Consider the following 18,598-nt stretch of genomic DNA (forward strand, 5'->3'; position numbering starts at 1 on the left):
GCGATGGCGCCGTCCCGCTTTATTGGCCGACGGAGATCCCGCCCAGCCGTGACGGCAGAATGATTCTGCAAGAGTTTGGTTGGACCGCGCGCTTCACCGCCGGGAGCTTCCCTTTTCCCCTCCCCCTCGCTCTTCCTTTGAACTGAATTCGCGGGAAAACGAAGCTGTGGCTGCTTCGTTTCTTCCTTCCTCCTCTCCCCCCCACCCGCCACCCTCGGCCCCGGAGTGCATGATGGGAAAGAACCGCGACTCGGAGGTCTGGGTTTGCTCTTCTTCCAACCAGCGACGCGTGTCGGATTGCTAAGAGAAGCGGCGGCAAACGGCGACGGGAACGTGCCGTCCGTGTCTCGCGGAACGGTTTTGAAAATCTGAGCGCGCGGAAAAGCGATCGCCCGCTTGTATTGCTGGTCCCACACGTGCTGCGGAGGGTAGTTTGGGGTGCCATCTTTGAGATCTTCTCTTTTGGTCAAAGTCTACCAGTAGAAATTAATGTCTCGTTGGGAACGATCGATGATCCTCTTTTTTCCCCCCTCTCCACTCCCTGTTGCAAACATATTCTAGTTGGAGGATAGCGTTTAATGCGCCTTTCCTTCCATTGTCTGGTGAAATAAAAAATAGGCTGAGAGGGGGGAAAATCACCTTTTGAGCCCTTTCTAACCTTCAGAAGTGATGGACATTATATGTAAAGGTTATTCCTAAGCATTGATGCTACGGTGCAAAATGTTTCTCCTCACAAGTTCTCTGAGACACAACCCAAATGCAAACTGAAATAAAACAACTACATGTCCCAAAATTGTTTAAAGGATGCAATTTCTGTCTTGTGCAGATGAACTATTGATAATGATCAAACTACCATAGTGTAGCTGTTCTTTAAAAAGAAGTATGAAGCAAACACATTGGACGAATAAACAAAGAATAAATAAAAAGTAAATAAATGCAGGCTATGAAATTAAATTGTCAACAGGGTTGAGCTTCTGGATGCTTGCATAATAAACATTCAAGACGGTTTTACTGTGGTCCTTAATAAATTTGGTGTGTTTCACGGACCTCTTACCTGGAGTGACTGCAGCTAATTATTTTTTTTTATCTTATTAATACATAAGAAATAAAAGCAGCAAACAGTTTTGATCAAGCTTGTAATACAATAAATGTCATCTATCATTGTTTTTAAGAGGCTGGACTACAGTCCATGCTTGCCTAAGGGAATCGCTGAGTCTTCTGACAATTTGTTTCAGCCTAATTTACCTCATTGACTTGTAAAGAAAATTAGTGTAGGAGGTGCAATGTGTGTCACTTTGAGCTCTTGGAGGAAGGTGGGATAGATTTTCAAGAAATAAATATGCCCTCTGCCTGATTTGGGACCTTTTTACCATCCATTTTAGAAACCAAGTATAGGGAAGATGATTCTTCATGATGAGTTTTTTTTCCCTTTTTTAATGTGTGTGCCTTTGACACAATTTTTAATTCCTGGACTAGTTTTCTTGCCAAGATTTTTCAGACTTGGGTAGTCCTTATCTGCTTTCCAGGGCCGAGAGAGAACTGCCCAAGGTCATCCAGCTGGCTTTGTGTGCTAGTTTTTATCCTGTTGTCTTAGCCCCCACAGTACACAAACCAGCTGTCTTGACTTGATATTATGAGAGTATAACTCAGAAATTTCCATTTTCTCCAATGTAAAAAAACAGTGTAATCAACTAACTTATGTATTGATACTAAAAACTTCTTTTCCATGGAAATTCCCAGATGTTAGGATAGTTCCAAATGTTCATTATTTGATTACATAAGATCTTTTATTGGCATTGGAAATGGAAGATTAATTTTAGATACTTAATTGGGAATTATAGTGAAAAGGATAGGATTGGCAACTTAGTATTTAAGTTAAAGGGAAAAATTACTGTTTCCATGTAAATTAACAGAACATGAAATTTTCTAATTTAAATTAATATTAATGAATAGATAAAAAACAGGTCTCTAGTTTAATTCATATGGGGCTAATATGAGAGATAAAATCTTACAAGTACATTTTACTGAATTCAGTGAAAACTGCACTTATTTAAATAGATATAAGATTACATCCTGTATTTCAGCAGTTAATACATGAATGATATTTGATTGGTATTTAAGGGAAAATTGACGTCATAACCTATAGAAAATGTTTCGCCTACATAGTTGTCCTCCAGATGGAACCAAGGCACAGTTAATTTTGGGTCTGAATGAATAATAAGAAAGATGACTCATAAAAATTCATGCTCAAGTTGTTAATATATACCTAAGATCTTATTACATAAAATCTGAAATCTAATCTGTTGAAAAGGAGAAAAATCCCACAATTTTTGGACCTAGCTATTTGTCAGGATAAAAATTCAAAAACTTGTGTTATAGTTTGCTGCTGCTGATATAAATACATAGCTTGCTGGTTTAACTAAATAAGACACATCACTCTAGAATATTTTTTTCCATACATTTACTGCTTTAGAATATTTTACTGTTGCCTCTTTAAAACTGCTATTGGTAGAGAAGCATGTTTTGACTAGAGATTACCTGATGCTTCTTGAAGCACGAGATTTTATAAAGAAGTTACTGGGCAATAATAGTACTCTGTTTATGTGACTATTTAAGAATATTGGGCCACTAATTCTTGTATTGAAAAAATAGTTCAATTTTTATTTCGCTTAATATAAAACGTGATGTCTTGAAATAGTTTATATTACATTCAAATGGGTTAAAGTGATCATTCCGATGAAGATTAATATAGATAATTCATATTTATTTGACTGTGGACCCATATTTTGGTAGAAGCTTAGAGCAGTAGACAGATGTACTTTACAAGAATCTGTACTGTAAATATCATATAGGTCTTGATACATTTGCCCAAGATAAAAAAAAAACTATTCTAAAATTAGTATGTGGTTAAAACATTGTATTAACAATAATGAATGAATAACAGCTACTGCCATCTACTCATTATTCCTTTGTCTAAGACCTTAGTCTTTACTACTTTAAAAAAAAGGATCCTTTACCCTATTAATTTTTTGCTGTATGTTCAAATGGTGAACTTAAGGCACATGGGAAACATTTACAGGAGATTTTCTGAAGGAGGCAGGAACAAAAGACATGTCAAGTTGCATTTTAGTTTGCATTCCAAATCTACTGAGCAGGGTTCTTACAAATCAAGTTCTTTCTTGCCTGCTACATACACTGCATTTGTTACTCAGGTCTGAATACTTTTGACAGTCCATAATGTTAATTGTGTTAAGATAATTAGAAGCAGAATATTCTTCCCAGTTTGCAGATATACTTAGATAAATTATATAACATCATCCATATATTTGTCCCAGCATTTTCAACATCTTGGTTGTTGCTCATTTGTCTCTGTTTCAGCAATTTGCATTTATGAACTTCCAGAAAGGAACACTTTTAAGATTATATTGTTCTGCCTGTATTGCTTTCTTTCTAATAATTATGGATTATATAGAATAGTTTCAGCCACTATGCCCCATTTGTGGAGTTGTTAAAATTCTGGCAAGTTTTCACACACGGTTTTAATGGCCAGTTGACCAGCATTGCAGTGTATTGTAATATAGAAAACATATGAATATAAACCATTAAACAGATTTAGTGAAGCATGTTGCATAATATTACACAGAAAACATATACATATCTGGCATTACAAAAATTTATGAGTAAATAAATAATGGAAAAAATGTTTATTGAATTGGGATATTTGTTAATCAGATTACTTATGGATAACTTATTATTATGAAAATAATATGGCCATTTGAATCAGTGAAACAACTGTAGCAGGGGAAATATATAGATAGTCCTTGACCCACTAAACCATTCATTTAGTGGTTGTTTGAAGTTACAACAGCACTGAAAAAAGTGACCTATGACTGTTTTTCCACACTTATGACTGTTGCAGCATCCCTGTGGTCGCATGATCAAAATTCAGGTGCTTGGCGACTGGCGTGTATGAATGGTGGTTGCAGTGTCCCAGGATCATGTGACCACCTTTTGTGAACTTCTGACAAGTGAAGTCATTTGGGAAGCCGGACTCAGTTAACAGCTGTGTTACTAAACAATTGCAGTGATCCACTTAACAACTATGGCAAGAAAGGTCATAAAATGGGGCAAAATTCACTTGACAATTGACTGGCTTAGCAATGGAAATTTTGGACTCAACTGTGATGTAAGTCGCTGGCTACCTGTACTAAATTCTGTGGCTATTGGTTTGTCCAAGTACTCTCTCAAATCTGTGTTTTATATGATCAGAAAGCCTCTTGCTTATCTTCCTCAAGCAGGTTCAGACAACCAACATGGATTTTATTCTGCTTTACCTGGCATGGGTTCCTTCTGGGAATCCTGAAATCGGAATTTTGCAATAATCAAGAGCATTGTCTGCTGAACATTCCTTATGATTTTGCCCCTGAAGCAGGAGGGTGACAAACACAGTTTAGGGATGCTCTCTATCATGAGATAAATTGACTACAGTGGATGCAACGTTCGCTCCTAGCCTACAACTGCAGCAGTGCATAAACCAAACAGGGTTTTGACACTCAGAAATACAAAGCTCAATTCTGTTAATAGTACAGAGAAAGTCCCAAATTTCAAGCTCTGGTGGGACCGCGAAAATCTCCTCCATCCCAAATAGATAATTACCCTGGAAGGTAGAGCTGGGTTGTTCCCATTTCGAATTTTACTGCCATTCATTGAAACAAGTATTTCTCTTTTTCCTAATAACTTATAGCCAGACATGCAGCACAGACGGCGTATCCCTGTTATTTTTTCCCCCTCCCGGTCCGAAACCAGAGAGGCTGCAATTATTCCAGGAGCCGCTAGGTGGAAGCACCGGGAATCCCGCGCCGCTTTAGACGGGAAAGGAAAGGAGCGGCCCGGTCCTTGGAGGTAGCTGGCTGGTCGCTACCGGAAGCGGCGGGCGAGCGCTCCACGTGGGTTTCGGTTCAGCTTAGCGCTACGCTTCTCTCTTTTTGCTGGTTATGGCTGAGCGGATCGAAGAACGCATCGAGGACCGAATTCCGGAGCTAGAGCAGTTGGAGAGAGTCGGGCTGTTCACTCGTAAGGAAGTCAGGTAAAAAGCGGAGGTCTGGAAGCGGGGCGTTCACAATAACTAGGGAACGGTGGGAAGGAGAAAGCATGATTTGGGGGCAGTGGGAAAGGGGGAAGGAAGGTGGAAGGAGACCCCAGACGCTTCTACTTGCAGCATTATCTTCCTGATTAAGAATAAACCACCACAAGGGTGGCTTTATACCCCCTTCTCCAATCTTGTGTTTTCCAGGTCAGGGGTCTCCAACCTTGGTCCCTTTAAGACTTGTGGACTTCAACTCCCAGAGTTCCTCAGCCAGCTTTGCTGGCTGAGGGACTCTGGGAGTTGAAGTCCACAAGTCTTAAAGGGACCAAGGTTGGAGACCCCTCTTCCAGGTGGATTGGCATTTTTTTTAGTCCCAGTACAAATGCATAAGATCACTTTAAGGGAGGCTTCTTAAAGGCTTCTTGCTGGACATCCTAAAAGTCCTATATATTATTTATTTATTTATTTATTTATTATTCATATTTGTATACCGCCCTATCTCCCGAAGGACTCAGGGCGGTTCACAGGCATATAAAAACATTTATATACAAATTAAAATAATCATTAAAAAGCTTATTCTAATGCCCAATTATTAAAATAGAAATATAAATATTAAAACCAATTTAAAACCCCTATAAATTTAAAATCTAAGCCAGTCCTGCACAGATGAATAAATGTGTCTTGAGCTCGCGATTATACAGGTGGTCCTCGACTTATGGCCACAATTGAGCCTCAAATGTCTGTTGCTAAGTGAGACATTTAAGTGACTTTTATGACCTTGCTTGCCACAGTTGTTAAGGGAGTCACGGCAGTTGTTCAGTTAGTAACACAGCTGTTAAGTGGATCTGAAAGTAACACAGCTGTTAAGTGGATCTGGCTTCCCCAGGGGCTTAGCTTGTCAGAAGGTCGCAAAAGATATATCACAGGCCCCCTGGGACACTGAAACGGTCATAAATGTGAACCAGTTGCCAAGCACTTGAATTCACATGACTATGGGGGTGGTGCAATGGTTGTAAGTGTGAACAGTCATGTCATTTTTTTTCAGTGCTATTGTAACTTTGAACGGTCACAAAATGAACTGTTGTAAGTCAAGGACTACCTGTATTTATATGTAGGTACCCTTCCATCTTCCACCTATGTCACAACTTGTCCAGGGTAATTGGCTACATAAAAAAAAAAATCCATCAGCTCCAACAATTGAAAGAAGCTGTGCTTGACAGGGTAGCATGGAGAGCATTTGCCTATAAAGTTGCCAAAAATGGAACACAACAGAACAGTTAAAACTACTATTAATAGGAATCAGAATTTACGAAAGAATTCTGTCTTCATTTTTCCAGGGCTGTCATTAAGAAGGTCTCTGCTCTTGAATATAAGATACAACGGAGAGCACTTCACAAGAAAGACTTCATTAGTTATATACAGGTAGTTTTCTCACACAGATCTTTTTCTGTGTATTTTTATCTGTTGATACGAATACATCTATGATACATTGTTTATTCTGCCACTAACTACTTCAAATTGTTTCTTTTTTAAAGGGAACCTGCAATGGGATGCGATAAAATGTTACTTAGGGGAAAGGTGAACAGTCTGTCCATTAGTTCAGATAATGTCACAGGAACCTCCCAAAGTATTTAAATTTTTGAAAATAGAAAACATAATTGAAATCAATTGCATTTCATGAGATTTTAGGAAAATTAGGAACTACTGTAAATTCAGGCTATTTTGCATGACTTTTTTTTTAACTTTTAGAAATTTGGATATCAGTAGGGAGAATGCATACAAGTAGTCCTCAATTTATGACCACAATTGAGCGCAACATTTCTTTTCTTAAGCAAGGCAGTTATTAAGTAAGTTGTGCCTCATTTTACAACTTTTTTGTCACAACTGTTAAGCAAATCACTGCAGTTGTTAAGAGAATCATGTGGTCATTAAGTGAATCTGGCTTTCCCCATAGATTTTGCTTGTCGGAAGCTGGCTGGGAAGATTAATGTTGATCACATGACCTGTGCAACTGTTATAAATACATGCCAGTTGCCAGGCACCCGAATTTTGATCACGTGAACATGGGAATGCTGCAATAGTTGTAAGTGTAAAAATTGCACTTTTTGCACTGCCATTGTAACTTTGAATAGTCATTAAACAAATGGTTGTAAGTTGAGGACTACTTATATCGAATAACGGAGATGGAAGGGACCTTGGAGCTCTTCTAGTCCAACCACCTGCTCAAGCAGGAGACCCTATATCCGTGATGGCGAACCTATAGAACGTGTGCCACAGGTGACACATGGAGCCCTCTGCGAGCACGTGAGCCATCACCCAGCTCAGCTCTACTGTGCATGCATGTACGCTTCCCGCTGGCCAGCTAATTTTCGGTTGTGCTCTGCAAGTGGGAGACACGTGGAGGGACCTACCTTTGTCCTCACTTTCTGCTGCCTGTGCCTTCCCAGATCTCCAGAGATTCCCCTCCCAGCACTGTTTTGGGAGGTGAGGCTTCCCCCCCACCAGCCGTTTTGGGAGGCAAAGGCTTTTTCCCTTCCTCCCAGCTGTTTTGGAGGCTTTCACACACACCCAGCTGTTTTGGAGGCTCCCCCCCTGCCATTTCGGGAGGCAAAGGCTTCCCCCCCCACAGTGCTGTTTTGGGATGTGAGGCCAAAAGGGGTGGGTCACGTGCGCATGTGCGGGGGGAGAGGGGTTGTGCACGCATGTGGGGGGGTTGCATGTGCATGTGAGGGTTGCACACATATGCAGGGGGGCAGGGCATGTGGGAGTGGCATTGCATTATGGGTGTGGGCACATGCGGGTGTGCCACCTGAGGAAAAAAATGGTTAGCCATCACTGCCCTATATCCTATGTTGTCAGCTCTAGATTTAGATGTTTTTTTTATATATAATCTGCAATATCTGTAGGTTCTGACCTATTTCAGAACTCTATTATGTCCTGCCTTTAGGATGTTAAGGGAAATGACTCCAATATCAATTTTGTGGTATTCATAACTTTGCTGATCTTTGCTGCAACAAAGTTCTATATCTTCAGTGCAGGTTTAGAGCAATAAAATAATTTTCCAAAACTGTCCCCTTTCCCCCAAAATGTTTTGAACTTTATTATCATAATATACATCGCCACTAGCTTTGTTCCTTCCAAGGTGTGCATGCGTGTGCATGCACACTAAGGAAACACATATACATAGTAAGAGTAGAGGGCACACAACATTACATTTGAAGAATGATAATAATTAGGCATGTAAAACTCTGAACTTGCAACGAGTCCTGTATCAACTTATTGCCTCGGTTAAAGACGTCTGTGAGGGTTGTTTGGTACTACCAAAGACTGAGCAGGGATTCAGTCTGTGCTGCAGTAGCACCAAGCAAGCATCACTGCTGACTTAAACCAAAGCAGCTAGTTTATGCCTGGGAGAGCTTGGGACAGAAGGCAGGCAGCAATCCTTCCTTACCTTTGAAGTGGTAGCTGACCGGCCCTGGCCCTCAGAGCTTCCAGCTCAGAAAGGAGCAGTCCCTTGCCAAGGTTTAATTTCCCTCCTTCCTCCAAAACAGGTTTAATAAGTTGAATTAAATTCAGAACGCATCTAGAAAAGGAAAGAAAGTATATCTCAATGCTTTTTTACATAACTCAATGCTTTTTTACATAACACTTTTCTTTCTTTTTATTTTTGCTTCCATCATAATTTCAAATTGCAAAAAAAAAAAAGAATTTAAAATGCTTACAAAATATTGACTGCAAGTATCAGTGACTAGTAAGTTTATAGCATCAATAAGCTTATGGATCTACTTGGGTGCAGTGGTTAAAGCATCAGGTTAGAACCTAGGAGGTCTAGTCCTTCCTTAGCCACAAAGCCACCGGGTGACCTTGGGCCAGTCACCTCTCACGCTAAAAAGAAGGAACTGGCAGGTCACTTTCGAAAAATGCTGCCAAGAAAAGTGCAGGGAGTAGGTTGTATGGATTCAGAAGTCCAAAATGACTTGAAGGCACAACTTTCAAGTGTGTATATGACATCTTCTTCCATTTCCTAGCTTCTGTATTTTAACTAAGAAGTATGTAAACATTTCAACATGTTTCTATTGCCTATATTTGCAGTTTGTTCATCAGTTTGTGCACAAACGCTTGGTTTGTCAGAAATTTGAGGGAATGTTGCCTCCTGTCACTCTAAGCAAGTTTTGTGAATAATTGATGAGGAGTGTATATAGGTGGTTCTTGACTTATAGCAGTTCACTTAGTGACCATTTGAAGATACAATAGCACTGAAAAAAGTGACTTAGCGATAGCACTTAGACTTATATACTGCTTCACAGTGCTTTATAGCCCCCTCTAAGTAGTTTACAGTGTCAGCACATTGCCCCCAACAATCTGGGTCCTCATTTTACTGACCTCGAAAGGATGGAAGGCTGAGTCAACGTTGAGTTCGTGAGATTCAAACTGCTAAATTGCAGTAGTCAGCAAAAGTAGCCTGCAGTACTGCATTCTAACTACTGCATCATCAGGGCTCATCATCACTTATGACCACTTTTCACACTTATGACTGTTGCAGCGTCCCCATGGTCATGTGATCAAAATTCAGATGCTTGGCAACTGGTTCATGCTTAAGGCCGTTGCTGTGTCCCCAGGTCATGTGATCACCTTTTGCAGCCTACTGACAAGCAAAGTCAATGGGGAACCCAGATTCACTTAACAACCGTGTTACTAACTTAGCAACTGCAGTGTGTCACTTAACAATTGTGGCAAGAAAGATTGTAAAATCACTTAACAAATGTGTCACTTAGCAGCATTAATTTTTGGCTCAGTTGTGATCGTGAGGACTATCTGTACACACCTGAAGATAGGAGGTAGAAGACAGCAGCTATATTAGAGTGGGTAATGTGTGACCCATCAGATTGTTGTTGAATTTGGTTCCGATTCCATGTTTGTTAGGACTGTTTGGAATCCAGCAAGATCTGAAGGTGTGTTAAAAATGTAAGAAACCTGCACCCAGGCAAGCCATTGGCCCGCTTTGCTGAATATTGCTTAGCGTTACTATTCCCTAGGCTTTCAGTCAGAGGTATTTCACAGAGAGCTTATGAAGGGCTTACTTGTCACTCAGCTATGAGCCTTCCTTATAAAAAAATAGATTATTTGAGATGTGGCAGGCCTAATAGATTATTAATTGGAGAAAATGATACTACATTAAATATGCTTATTAGGAGAGGAATATAGAAAATGTACACTCATTCATACAAATGAGCCACGCTGCAAGTGTGATGGAAGTAGACTGAGGAAAGCTGAGCAGAGCTTCCCTGGAAGGGAATGATGGGCAGCCCTTGTTATCTTCTCCCCTCCCTCCCCTTTTGGGAAGCAGTTAAGTAGAGAATCTCTTGGGGACATGGACAGTATATAAATTTAATAAAACAAACAAAGCATGGGGATCTAGGCAGGTGAGTAACCTGAACAATACATTTCAATAAAAGCTGAATTGATAACATTTCTTTATTTTAGAATTCCGAATGATTATAAATGGGGGTAACAACTACATCTTACAGTGTGAATTACAGGTGGTCCTCAATTTACAACCACAGTTGAGCCCAAAATTTATGTTGTTAAGTGTGAAACTTGTTCAGTGAGCTTTGCCCCATTTTATGACTTTTCTTGCCACATTTGTAAAGTGAATCACTGCGGTTGTTAACTTAGTACTCTAGCAGGGTTGTTATGTGAATCGGGCTTCCCCACTGTCTCTGCTTGTCAGAAGATTGTAAAAAGTGTTAACGTGACCCCAGGACACTGCGACCGTCATAAATATGAACCAGTTGACAAACACCCCAGTGTAACTCATGTGACCACGGGGAATGTTGCAACGGGTCATAAGTGTGAAAAATGGTCATAGGTCACTTGTTTCAGTGCTGTTGTAACTTTGAACGGTCACTAAATGAACTGTACCTGTACTTTTGATCAGGCTGTTGTTCACATAGTATCTTTTGAGACTGCTGGTTGATGCCCTCATTCCATTTACTTCTTTGCCTTCTGCAAACTATGGGGTTTCCCAAGTGGTATTGATACTTGCCAGGAAAGATCAGGACAGTAAATCTTGGGCTTCTCTATCTTGCAAATACCTTCATTAGTGTGGATAGTACTTGGCTGCCTAAGACTGAGCATTCAAAAATGACGCCTATTAATTTATTGGATTGGGGGATTAGAGTAATTCTTGATTAATCGCTGGTGTTACTGGCAACGTGCTTCACTTGTAGCTGTTACATGTTCTAGAAATGCTAAAAATGTAAAGCTTGACAGTGACAATCTATTCAGCACAGTAATCCTTGAATTATTGTTGATCTTTTTTCTCGCAGTATGAAATCAACCTCTTGGAACTGATTAAGACACGAAGACTGGTAAGTTACCCGGGGACTGATCGTTTGAAAAAGCGTATGGAGATTTTTAAATCTGTACCAGTGACAGATCTGTTCTTTTCCTTTAGCGCATTGGATATTCATTTAAGAAAGAAGAGATTGAATATTCCATTGTGCAAAGAATCCATGGCGTTTTCAAGCGTGCTACAACAAAATGGAAGGTAAACCTATTGCTATTTCAGAAATTGCTTTTTTCTAATTCTTGAATCCGATTAAAAATAAACAAATAGAATCATCTTTATGTGTGAATCAGGTACCTACATCAAAAATTAGCATGTGCACTCTCTCTATGTTTAGTGATCGAAATTGATTTCTTATCTCGGAAGCAAAATTGTTGTTAAGCAAATATGTAGCGGAGAAAAAGAGAGGATGCAAAGGCTGGTTCACGAAGTCTCATTGAGATAAAGTTTTCTTGTACAGCTCACCAGCGTGTGTTATTGGCAGGCACATGAAATTTAGTTGGAAAGTAAGTAAGCTCATTGGTCAGATTATTTTTTGTTATTACCATTGTGGTTGTGAACAATTGCTAAACAAGGTAGCTGCTAAATGAGGAGTGGCCGTATCTAGTTTTTAGTACTGAATTTCCTGTTTTTCATTATAAAATATATGACACAGATATATGATACAGGTATATAGGCAGTCCTTGCTTACAAGTCACTCATTCAATGACTGTTTAAAATTGTGAATGAACAAATGGTACTTGCGACTAATCCTCAGAGTTCTGGCAATTGCAGCATCCCTGCAGTCACATGATCCTGATTTCAGGTGTTTTCAATCAAATTGTGCTTATGATAGTTGCAGTGTCCTATAGTCACATGATCACCATTTGCAACCTTCCCTGCCAGCTTCCCACAAGCAAAATCAGGGGGAAAGTGGACAGAGGAAATTTGCAAGTCGCTCTGGTAATTCCCCCTTTGCTTTCCTGTGCATTCTGCTATGCCCTCTTTCCCTTGGCCTCCCTGCACTAGTGCAGATCTCACTTTTCTTTCCTTGGCCTCCTTGTGTTTGTGCAGCACTATAGCACACCCTTCCCCAATTTACATGAGACCAACACAGGACCTCCTCACCTGGGGGGGGGGGCATTCCCATGCTCCTTACATGAGACTCCCACTGCTTTCCACTTAACACCTGTATGTTTTGGGGTTATGATGGCAACTGGGACTTCCTGGATTACATCACTAAGTGTCGTCATTCCCGGGCCCAATTGCCATCATAACCCAAAGACTACCTGTAAATACCCTCCCTCCCCAGAATGACAGGAGCGATGGGAACTGCAGTTTAATCTCATCTAGTTGTTTTGTGGAGTGTTACATGGCATTGATTGCCTTCCAGCAAGACCTGGGTGAAGTATGGAACATCGTTAGACATTTTCCATGAGCTGCTTAGTGGCCTAATGGTGAAGACTGTCGCCTCCCATTTGGAAAGTTAAGAGTTCAATCCTAGGTAGGGGCTTTTTTCTCTCTCCTAGGATGCAAAGAAAAAAGGTGGTGGGAGTCCCAGGTAAGAATTGAGGGAAGTTGGAGCGAGTTTGGGAGGTCTAGCACAGGCCACACATGAGTCAAGGCAGGGGTGAAATCCAGCAGGTTCTGGAGAACCGGTAGCGAACATTTTGAATAGTTTGGAGAACTGGCAAATACTACCTCTGGCTGGCCCAAGAGTGGGGTAGGAATGGACATTTTGCAATATCCTTCCCCCAGGAGTGGGGAGGGAATGGGGCTTTTGCAGTATCCTTCCCCCATCATGCCCACCAAGCCACACCCACAGAACCGGTAGTAAAAAAATTAGGATTTCACCACTGAGTCAAGGGATATTGAAGAAGGACTGGAAAAGCCCAGCATAGGCTGCCTGTGAGTCAAGGGAGGCTGAGGAAGTGTTTGGGAGACCCACTGCAGGCCACACAGGCAGGAGTGACTTACCAGAGCGATTTGTGACCTTTCCTGTTGGCTTCCCCAATGACTTTGCTTATCAGAAGTTGTCAGGGAAGGTTGCAAATGGTGATCATACAGTTCCCTGTGATGTTATAATCACACGCAGGGCGCTATAATGCCCGGATCATGATTGTGTGATAGCAAGGGCTGGAGCTTTGAATATTGATCCTGCGTTCATTTTTTCAGCACCACTGTAATTTTGAATAGCCACTGAATGAATGTATGTAAGCTATACTTGTATCTGTAAAGGCATCTCCAATTTCTAAATGCCTGCTTTATTTGTTCCTTTTCCTCCCTCTTTCTTTTCCTCCCAATTCTGGATGATCTAGAGCAGGGGTCTCCAACCTTGGTCCCTTTAAGACTTGTGGACTTCAACTCCCAGAGTTCCTCAGCCAGCAAAGCTGAGAGTTGAAGTCCACAAGTCTTAAAGGGACCAAGGTTGGAGACCCCTGATCTAGAGAGCATTGGAATGAAGGAGTTCTCAGCTGATTCCTTTTCTCTTTGTCTCACTGCAACAGGATGACCTTCAGCTGTGGCTGTCTCATATTGCATTTTGCAAGGAATGGGTGAGTGAATATAATTTTCTTGTAATCGATTTGTGCTTTATTATTTGAACTGAGCTTCCTCCTTTTAATTTTAATTTTTAATTTTTATATGCACTGTCCCATTTATTGGAATATGCAGCTTGAATGTAGCATTTGCAGTATGAAATGCTTTGGGTCTCCAAAGGAATTAGTTAAGGGCAGGAAGCAAAACAATCAGTTGTGGGCCAAATAGACATTCAGGACAAGATACTTAATTTTGATACTCTGTGGGACTTACGCTGTTAGTAAAGTATTCCTTTTTCTCTTCTGGAAATTACATCCAAAGTATTGCTGGAGAGTCTTTGCTATAGGAAAATTGTAGAGTCAAAATTGGTTTGTTTGTTAATTAAGCTAAATCTATTAACCCATACAATTTGCCAAGAAATAAGAGATATGTACATTTCTGGATGATTAGGGATATTGTTTCCTTTACTTCTCCTTTCTAAATTTAGTGCTATTTAATTGTTCTCAACCATTCCCAATTTTAATTATGGGAAATGTCGATACAATGAGTTCAATTCCTGCTTCAATACTTTGAAGACTTGCATCTGTCTCTACTCTTGTTAGATCAAGAAAATTCAGATCCTCTGCAGTGAAAATGGTTTGGTTTCATATTGAAATGTGTAACTACGATCATGTTTTCTGTTTCCTTACAGAACAAGAAAATACAGCTGAGCAAGGTGTTTTCTTCCATGTTAGCCCTTCATCCCAACAAACCAGGTACATGGGTTATCTCCATGTCCATAATTCTTCCTGCAAGAGGCACAAATTGCTAGTCCTAGGACAAAAAAACAGAATGTGATTGATGAAGTTGAGGATATCTGGGGTGTGAGAGGTTCTTCTGATATGTTTTTAATTACAGGTTGGCCTCAACTTGTGACCATAATGAAGCCTACCTATTATGGTTGTGATGGTCATAAAGCAGATTATGGAACTAGATCCAATGTTATAATGTATAATGTGTGGTGGTTTTGTTAAGTGAACACTGTGGTCATTAAGCAAAATGTATTGCTCACCATGGGGCTTTGCTTGCTGCAAACTGGAAGTAAATGCTAATTTTTGGCAAATCTGAGGTATATTATAGCCATGTAATCGTGGGATGCTGCAAAGTTTGGAATTGGATTGTAAGTGTCTTTTGGAGTGGTCCGTTGTAACTTTTAATGGTTTCTAAGTGACCAGCCATAAGTCAAGGACTACCTGTATTGTTTTAAATGTGATTTAAAATTTTTTACACATACACACACAGAGACACACATAATGGGAATTTTTGATAATTCTGGCTTTTGCGAAAGTGGTTTGACATGAATGTATTTCAAGTGTTACAGAAATAAAAGACATGACCCATGCTGAAGTATGAAATTGGGTATACAATGCATCATTTTGTCTAGGAATCATAGTAACGTTATCTAGCATAAGAACCTCTGACTTTCCCACATTGCTGAGCTACAACTTCCCTCTTCCTTGGCCATGCTTGCTTGGCTGTTGTAAACAGCAAAGATTAAGCATTTCTTTTTGGGTTGACCTCTAGTCTGATGCCCCATTCTGTATTCGCTGTCTTAAATAACCTTTTCTGTCTCTTTAATCAGCTCTGTGGATCATGGCTGCAAAATGGGAGATGGAAGACCGCCTGTCATCAGAAAGTGCTCGGCAGTTGTTCCTTCGTGCATTGCGTTTCCATCCTGAATCTCCTAAACTTTATCAAGAGGTAGGCAGGTGATTCTCCCTCCCTTCTCTCTCTGCAGTAGCGTACAGATGATTTGTTCCTGGTCACGAAGAGTAAAATATCATCAGGGTTGTTCATCTTTGCTGGGAAATTTTATCTTTGAATTATAAATTATAAGGTATTCTTGGGTGTACAGGTAGACCTTGCTGAACTGCCTTATTTAGCAACTGTTCAAAGTTACTGAGAAAGCAACTTAATGACCTCACATTCATGACCGTTGCAGCGTCCCCGTGATCAAGGTTCGGGCATTTCACAAGTGGTGGGCATTTACAACCATCATAATGTCCCTTGGTCATGTGAGCGCTATTTGTGTATTTCACAAACGGCTTCTGACAAGTAGAGTCAATGGCAGTAAAAACCCAAGTTGTAGTAATGTGGTTTAGCAAAAATGAGAAAACCAAATTTTTCTTTGCGTAATGGAAATGCAGAAGAAATGTTAGTTTTTTAAAAAAATCCCACCAGTCAAAAGAAGTCACAATTACATTTGGAGTTATGCTGCCAGGTTGTCTTCATGCTCTTAACAGTCGAACGCCATGTACACTATCTATATATGGCAGGCTATTGGCAGCAGTAAATTCCAATGGTGTATTCCTATCTTTCAATTATCTTATTTTTTTCTGAAGCTTTTTTCTGGTTAAATGACAGTAGTTGGAGAAAGAGAGCCAGTCCACAAAAGTGACATAATTAATCAAGACAAAAGTGTTGTTGGGGTGCATATATAATTTTGAGTCCTAGCAATCATTCTTAAATGATGTGACTTGGTTAGTTATGGGATAAAAATATCCTGTAGCAGAAACTATTTGAGTTAACTGTGCTTTAAATACAGTATTAACAAGGACTGCTTTTTAAACAGGAAGCTATGATTGTGTTTTTTGTAATTGTTGAATGCCTTGATACATTATTAATTCTCTTCCCCTTCCCTGTTTTCCTTTCCTTTCCTCTTTCCTCTTTCCCCTTTCCCCTTCCTTTTCCTTTTCTGTTTCTAGTATTTTAGAATGGAGCTGATGCATGCAGAAAAGCAAAGGAAAGAGAAGAAAGAATTTGAGCAAGCAAACATAGATTTAGTAAGAAATCATTATGTTTGTTATTGAAAATATTTCTCTTTCTCCATGGTACTTATTTAATTTAAATTGTCAAGTGGAAGCATTTGAAGTGTCAGTTTATAGCAGACCTTTTGCAAGGAGGGCCACTTTGGTGAGGTGAAAATGTATGGGGGCCGGCCATTCAGCCTGACATTCTTTGAACCATTAACATTAAATGCAAATGAACTATTTTATGAAAGACTAAACAAATAACTGCACTAAAGTGAAGGGTGATACTGAGATCTCAACTACATTATATAGGCCAGGTCTGGCTCAAAAACAGTGGCTTTAATGCGCAAGATCTCACCCAGGTGAAAGTCATTTAGTCTCGTCCTCACGCAGTTCTTGTTAATATTCATAACCGAGAATGTCTTCTCGCACAAGTATGTCGAACCAAACAAGCTCAGCATTTTCTTAGCAAATGTTCGAATCTCTTGGAACCTGTCTTTATCCAGCTAGCCGTAAAAGTTGACAAGAGGGAGCTGTTGGTTCCAACTGTGACACTTGGCATCACATTGCAGTTCAATGAGCTCCAGCTGCAGATGGTCTGGATGGTGGTCATCAGGGTCCACAGCAAAAGGAGAGGAAAAAAGCGTGATCTCCTTTTCAATAGCTGCAAAATCCTGAAAGCGCTGTTGAAACTCCTCAGCCAGAGACGAGATGTCTGCTTCATACCTCCTTATTTGCGCACTCATATTCTGTGGAAAACTGGTCATTATTTCTTGCAATGATGTGAAATGTATGGTATTGGACTGTGTTTGTGACAGGTGCCTTTGGAAAAGTAGCAGCTTGGTCCCAAAGGCTTTGATATAGAATAGAATAGAATAGAGTAGAATAGAATAGAATTTTTTTATTGGCCAAGTATGATTGGACACACAAGGAATTTGTCTTGGTGCATATGCTCTCAGTGTACTTAAAAGAAAAGATGCCTTCATCAAGGTACAACACTTACAAGACTTAATGATGGTCATAGGGTATAAATTTAACACTTAATGATACAGCACATAATGATAGTCATAGGCTACAATTAACTATGTGAATACAGTTGGCTTACCACTGCATTTTGCCCCTGAAGGCTGGTGTTCAGCACGTTCAGATGTTGTCTTATGTCAACTAAAAATCCAAAATCAGCCAGCCAAACAGGATCAGATAGCTCTGGCATTGGTTGTCCTTTTTTTGGCAAGAATTGTCCGATTTCCTTCCTTAAGAGAGTAGAAGCGCTGCAGTGCAGACCCCCGACTGAGCCATCTTACCCCATTGTGATACACAACATCTCCGTTTTCAGCCTGGATGTCGAGTAGAAACTGGAGGTGGCACAGGGCTTTGGAGCGAATATAATTAATAGCCTTCATCTCTGGTTTCATAACATGAACATATTTCAGATGTGTGACACAGAGAACTTGTTGGTGAATAATACAGTGGAGTTTTATAGCTTTGCCTCCTTCTTCACTGACTGTTACAGACAAGGGTTGATAATCTACTTTGCGCGCCAGCCGTGGCAGGTGCGCCATCTGTAATAATCCCAGTGACTTTATTCCACAGTAGTTTCATGTCATCTACGGCAGAACAAACTGAAACAAATAAATCTGTTCCTCTTGTTTGGTTCTTAAGGCTCTGGACGTCAAGTAGCTCTTCGCTCACGTTCATGTTATTGTCCACTCCTCTTAAAAAAGTCAACTGAGCGGTGTCATGCATCTGTGCTTTCGTCGCAGACTAACAGAAAAAAGTCAGCCTCCACTCCTTTTGCCTCTAACTGTCTCTTAATATCAGATATCAGGGCCTCTGGTGGCTCAGACTGCTAAGACA

At 40.2% G+C, this 18,598-nt stretch overlaps 1 protein-coding gene across 1 annotated transcript in view; it reads left to right on the forward strand.

Annotated features, from left to right (window-relative positions):
• Nucleotides 1–4,886: 4,886 nt before the first annotated feature.
• Nucleotides 4,887–18,598, forward strand: part of UTP6 (UTP6 small subunit processome component) — a 35,399-nt gene continuing 21,687 nt past the window's right edge. The window contains exons 1-8 of the mRNA XM_058171342.1: nucleotides 4,887–5,086; nucleotides 6,424–6,508; nucleotides 11,416–11,457; nucleotides 11,544–11,636; nucleotides 13,922–13,969; nucleotides 14,644–14,707; nucleotides 15,574–15,692; nucleotides 16,697–16,774. Of these exons, the coding sequence (XP_058027325.1) occupies nucleotides 4,995–5,086; nucleotides 6,424–6,508; nucleotides 11,416–11,457; nucleotides 11,544–11,636; nucleotides 13,922–13,969; nucleotides 14,644–14,707; nucleotides 15,574–15,692; nucleotides 16,697–16,774 (621 nt within the window). The 5' untranslated portion in view covers nucleotides 4,887–4,994. The remainder of the gene's footprint in view (nucleotides 5,087–6,423; nucleotides 6,509–11,415; nucleotides 11,458–11,543; nucleotides 11,637–13,921; nucleotides 13,970–14,643; nucleotides 14,708–15,573; nucleotides 15,693–16,696; nucleotides 16,775–18,598) is intronic.

Source organism: Ahaetulla prasina, chromosome 2 (genome assembly GCF_028640845.1).
Source record: "Ahaetulla prasina isolate Xishuangbanna chromosome 2, ASM2864084v1, whole genome shotgun sequence".
NCBI classification, from domain to species: domain Eukaryota; kingdom Metazoa; phylum Chordata; class Lepidosauria; order Squamata; family Colubridae; genus Ahaetulla; species Ahaetulla prasina.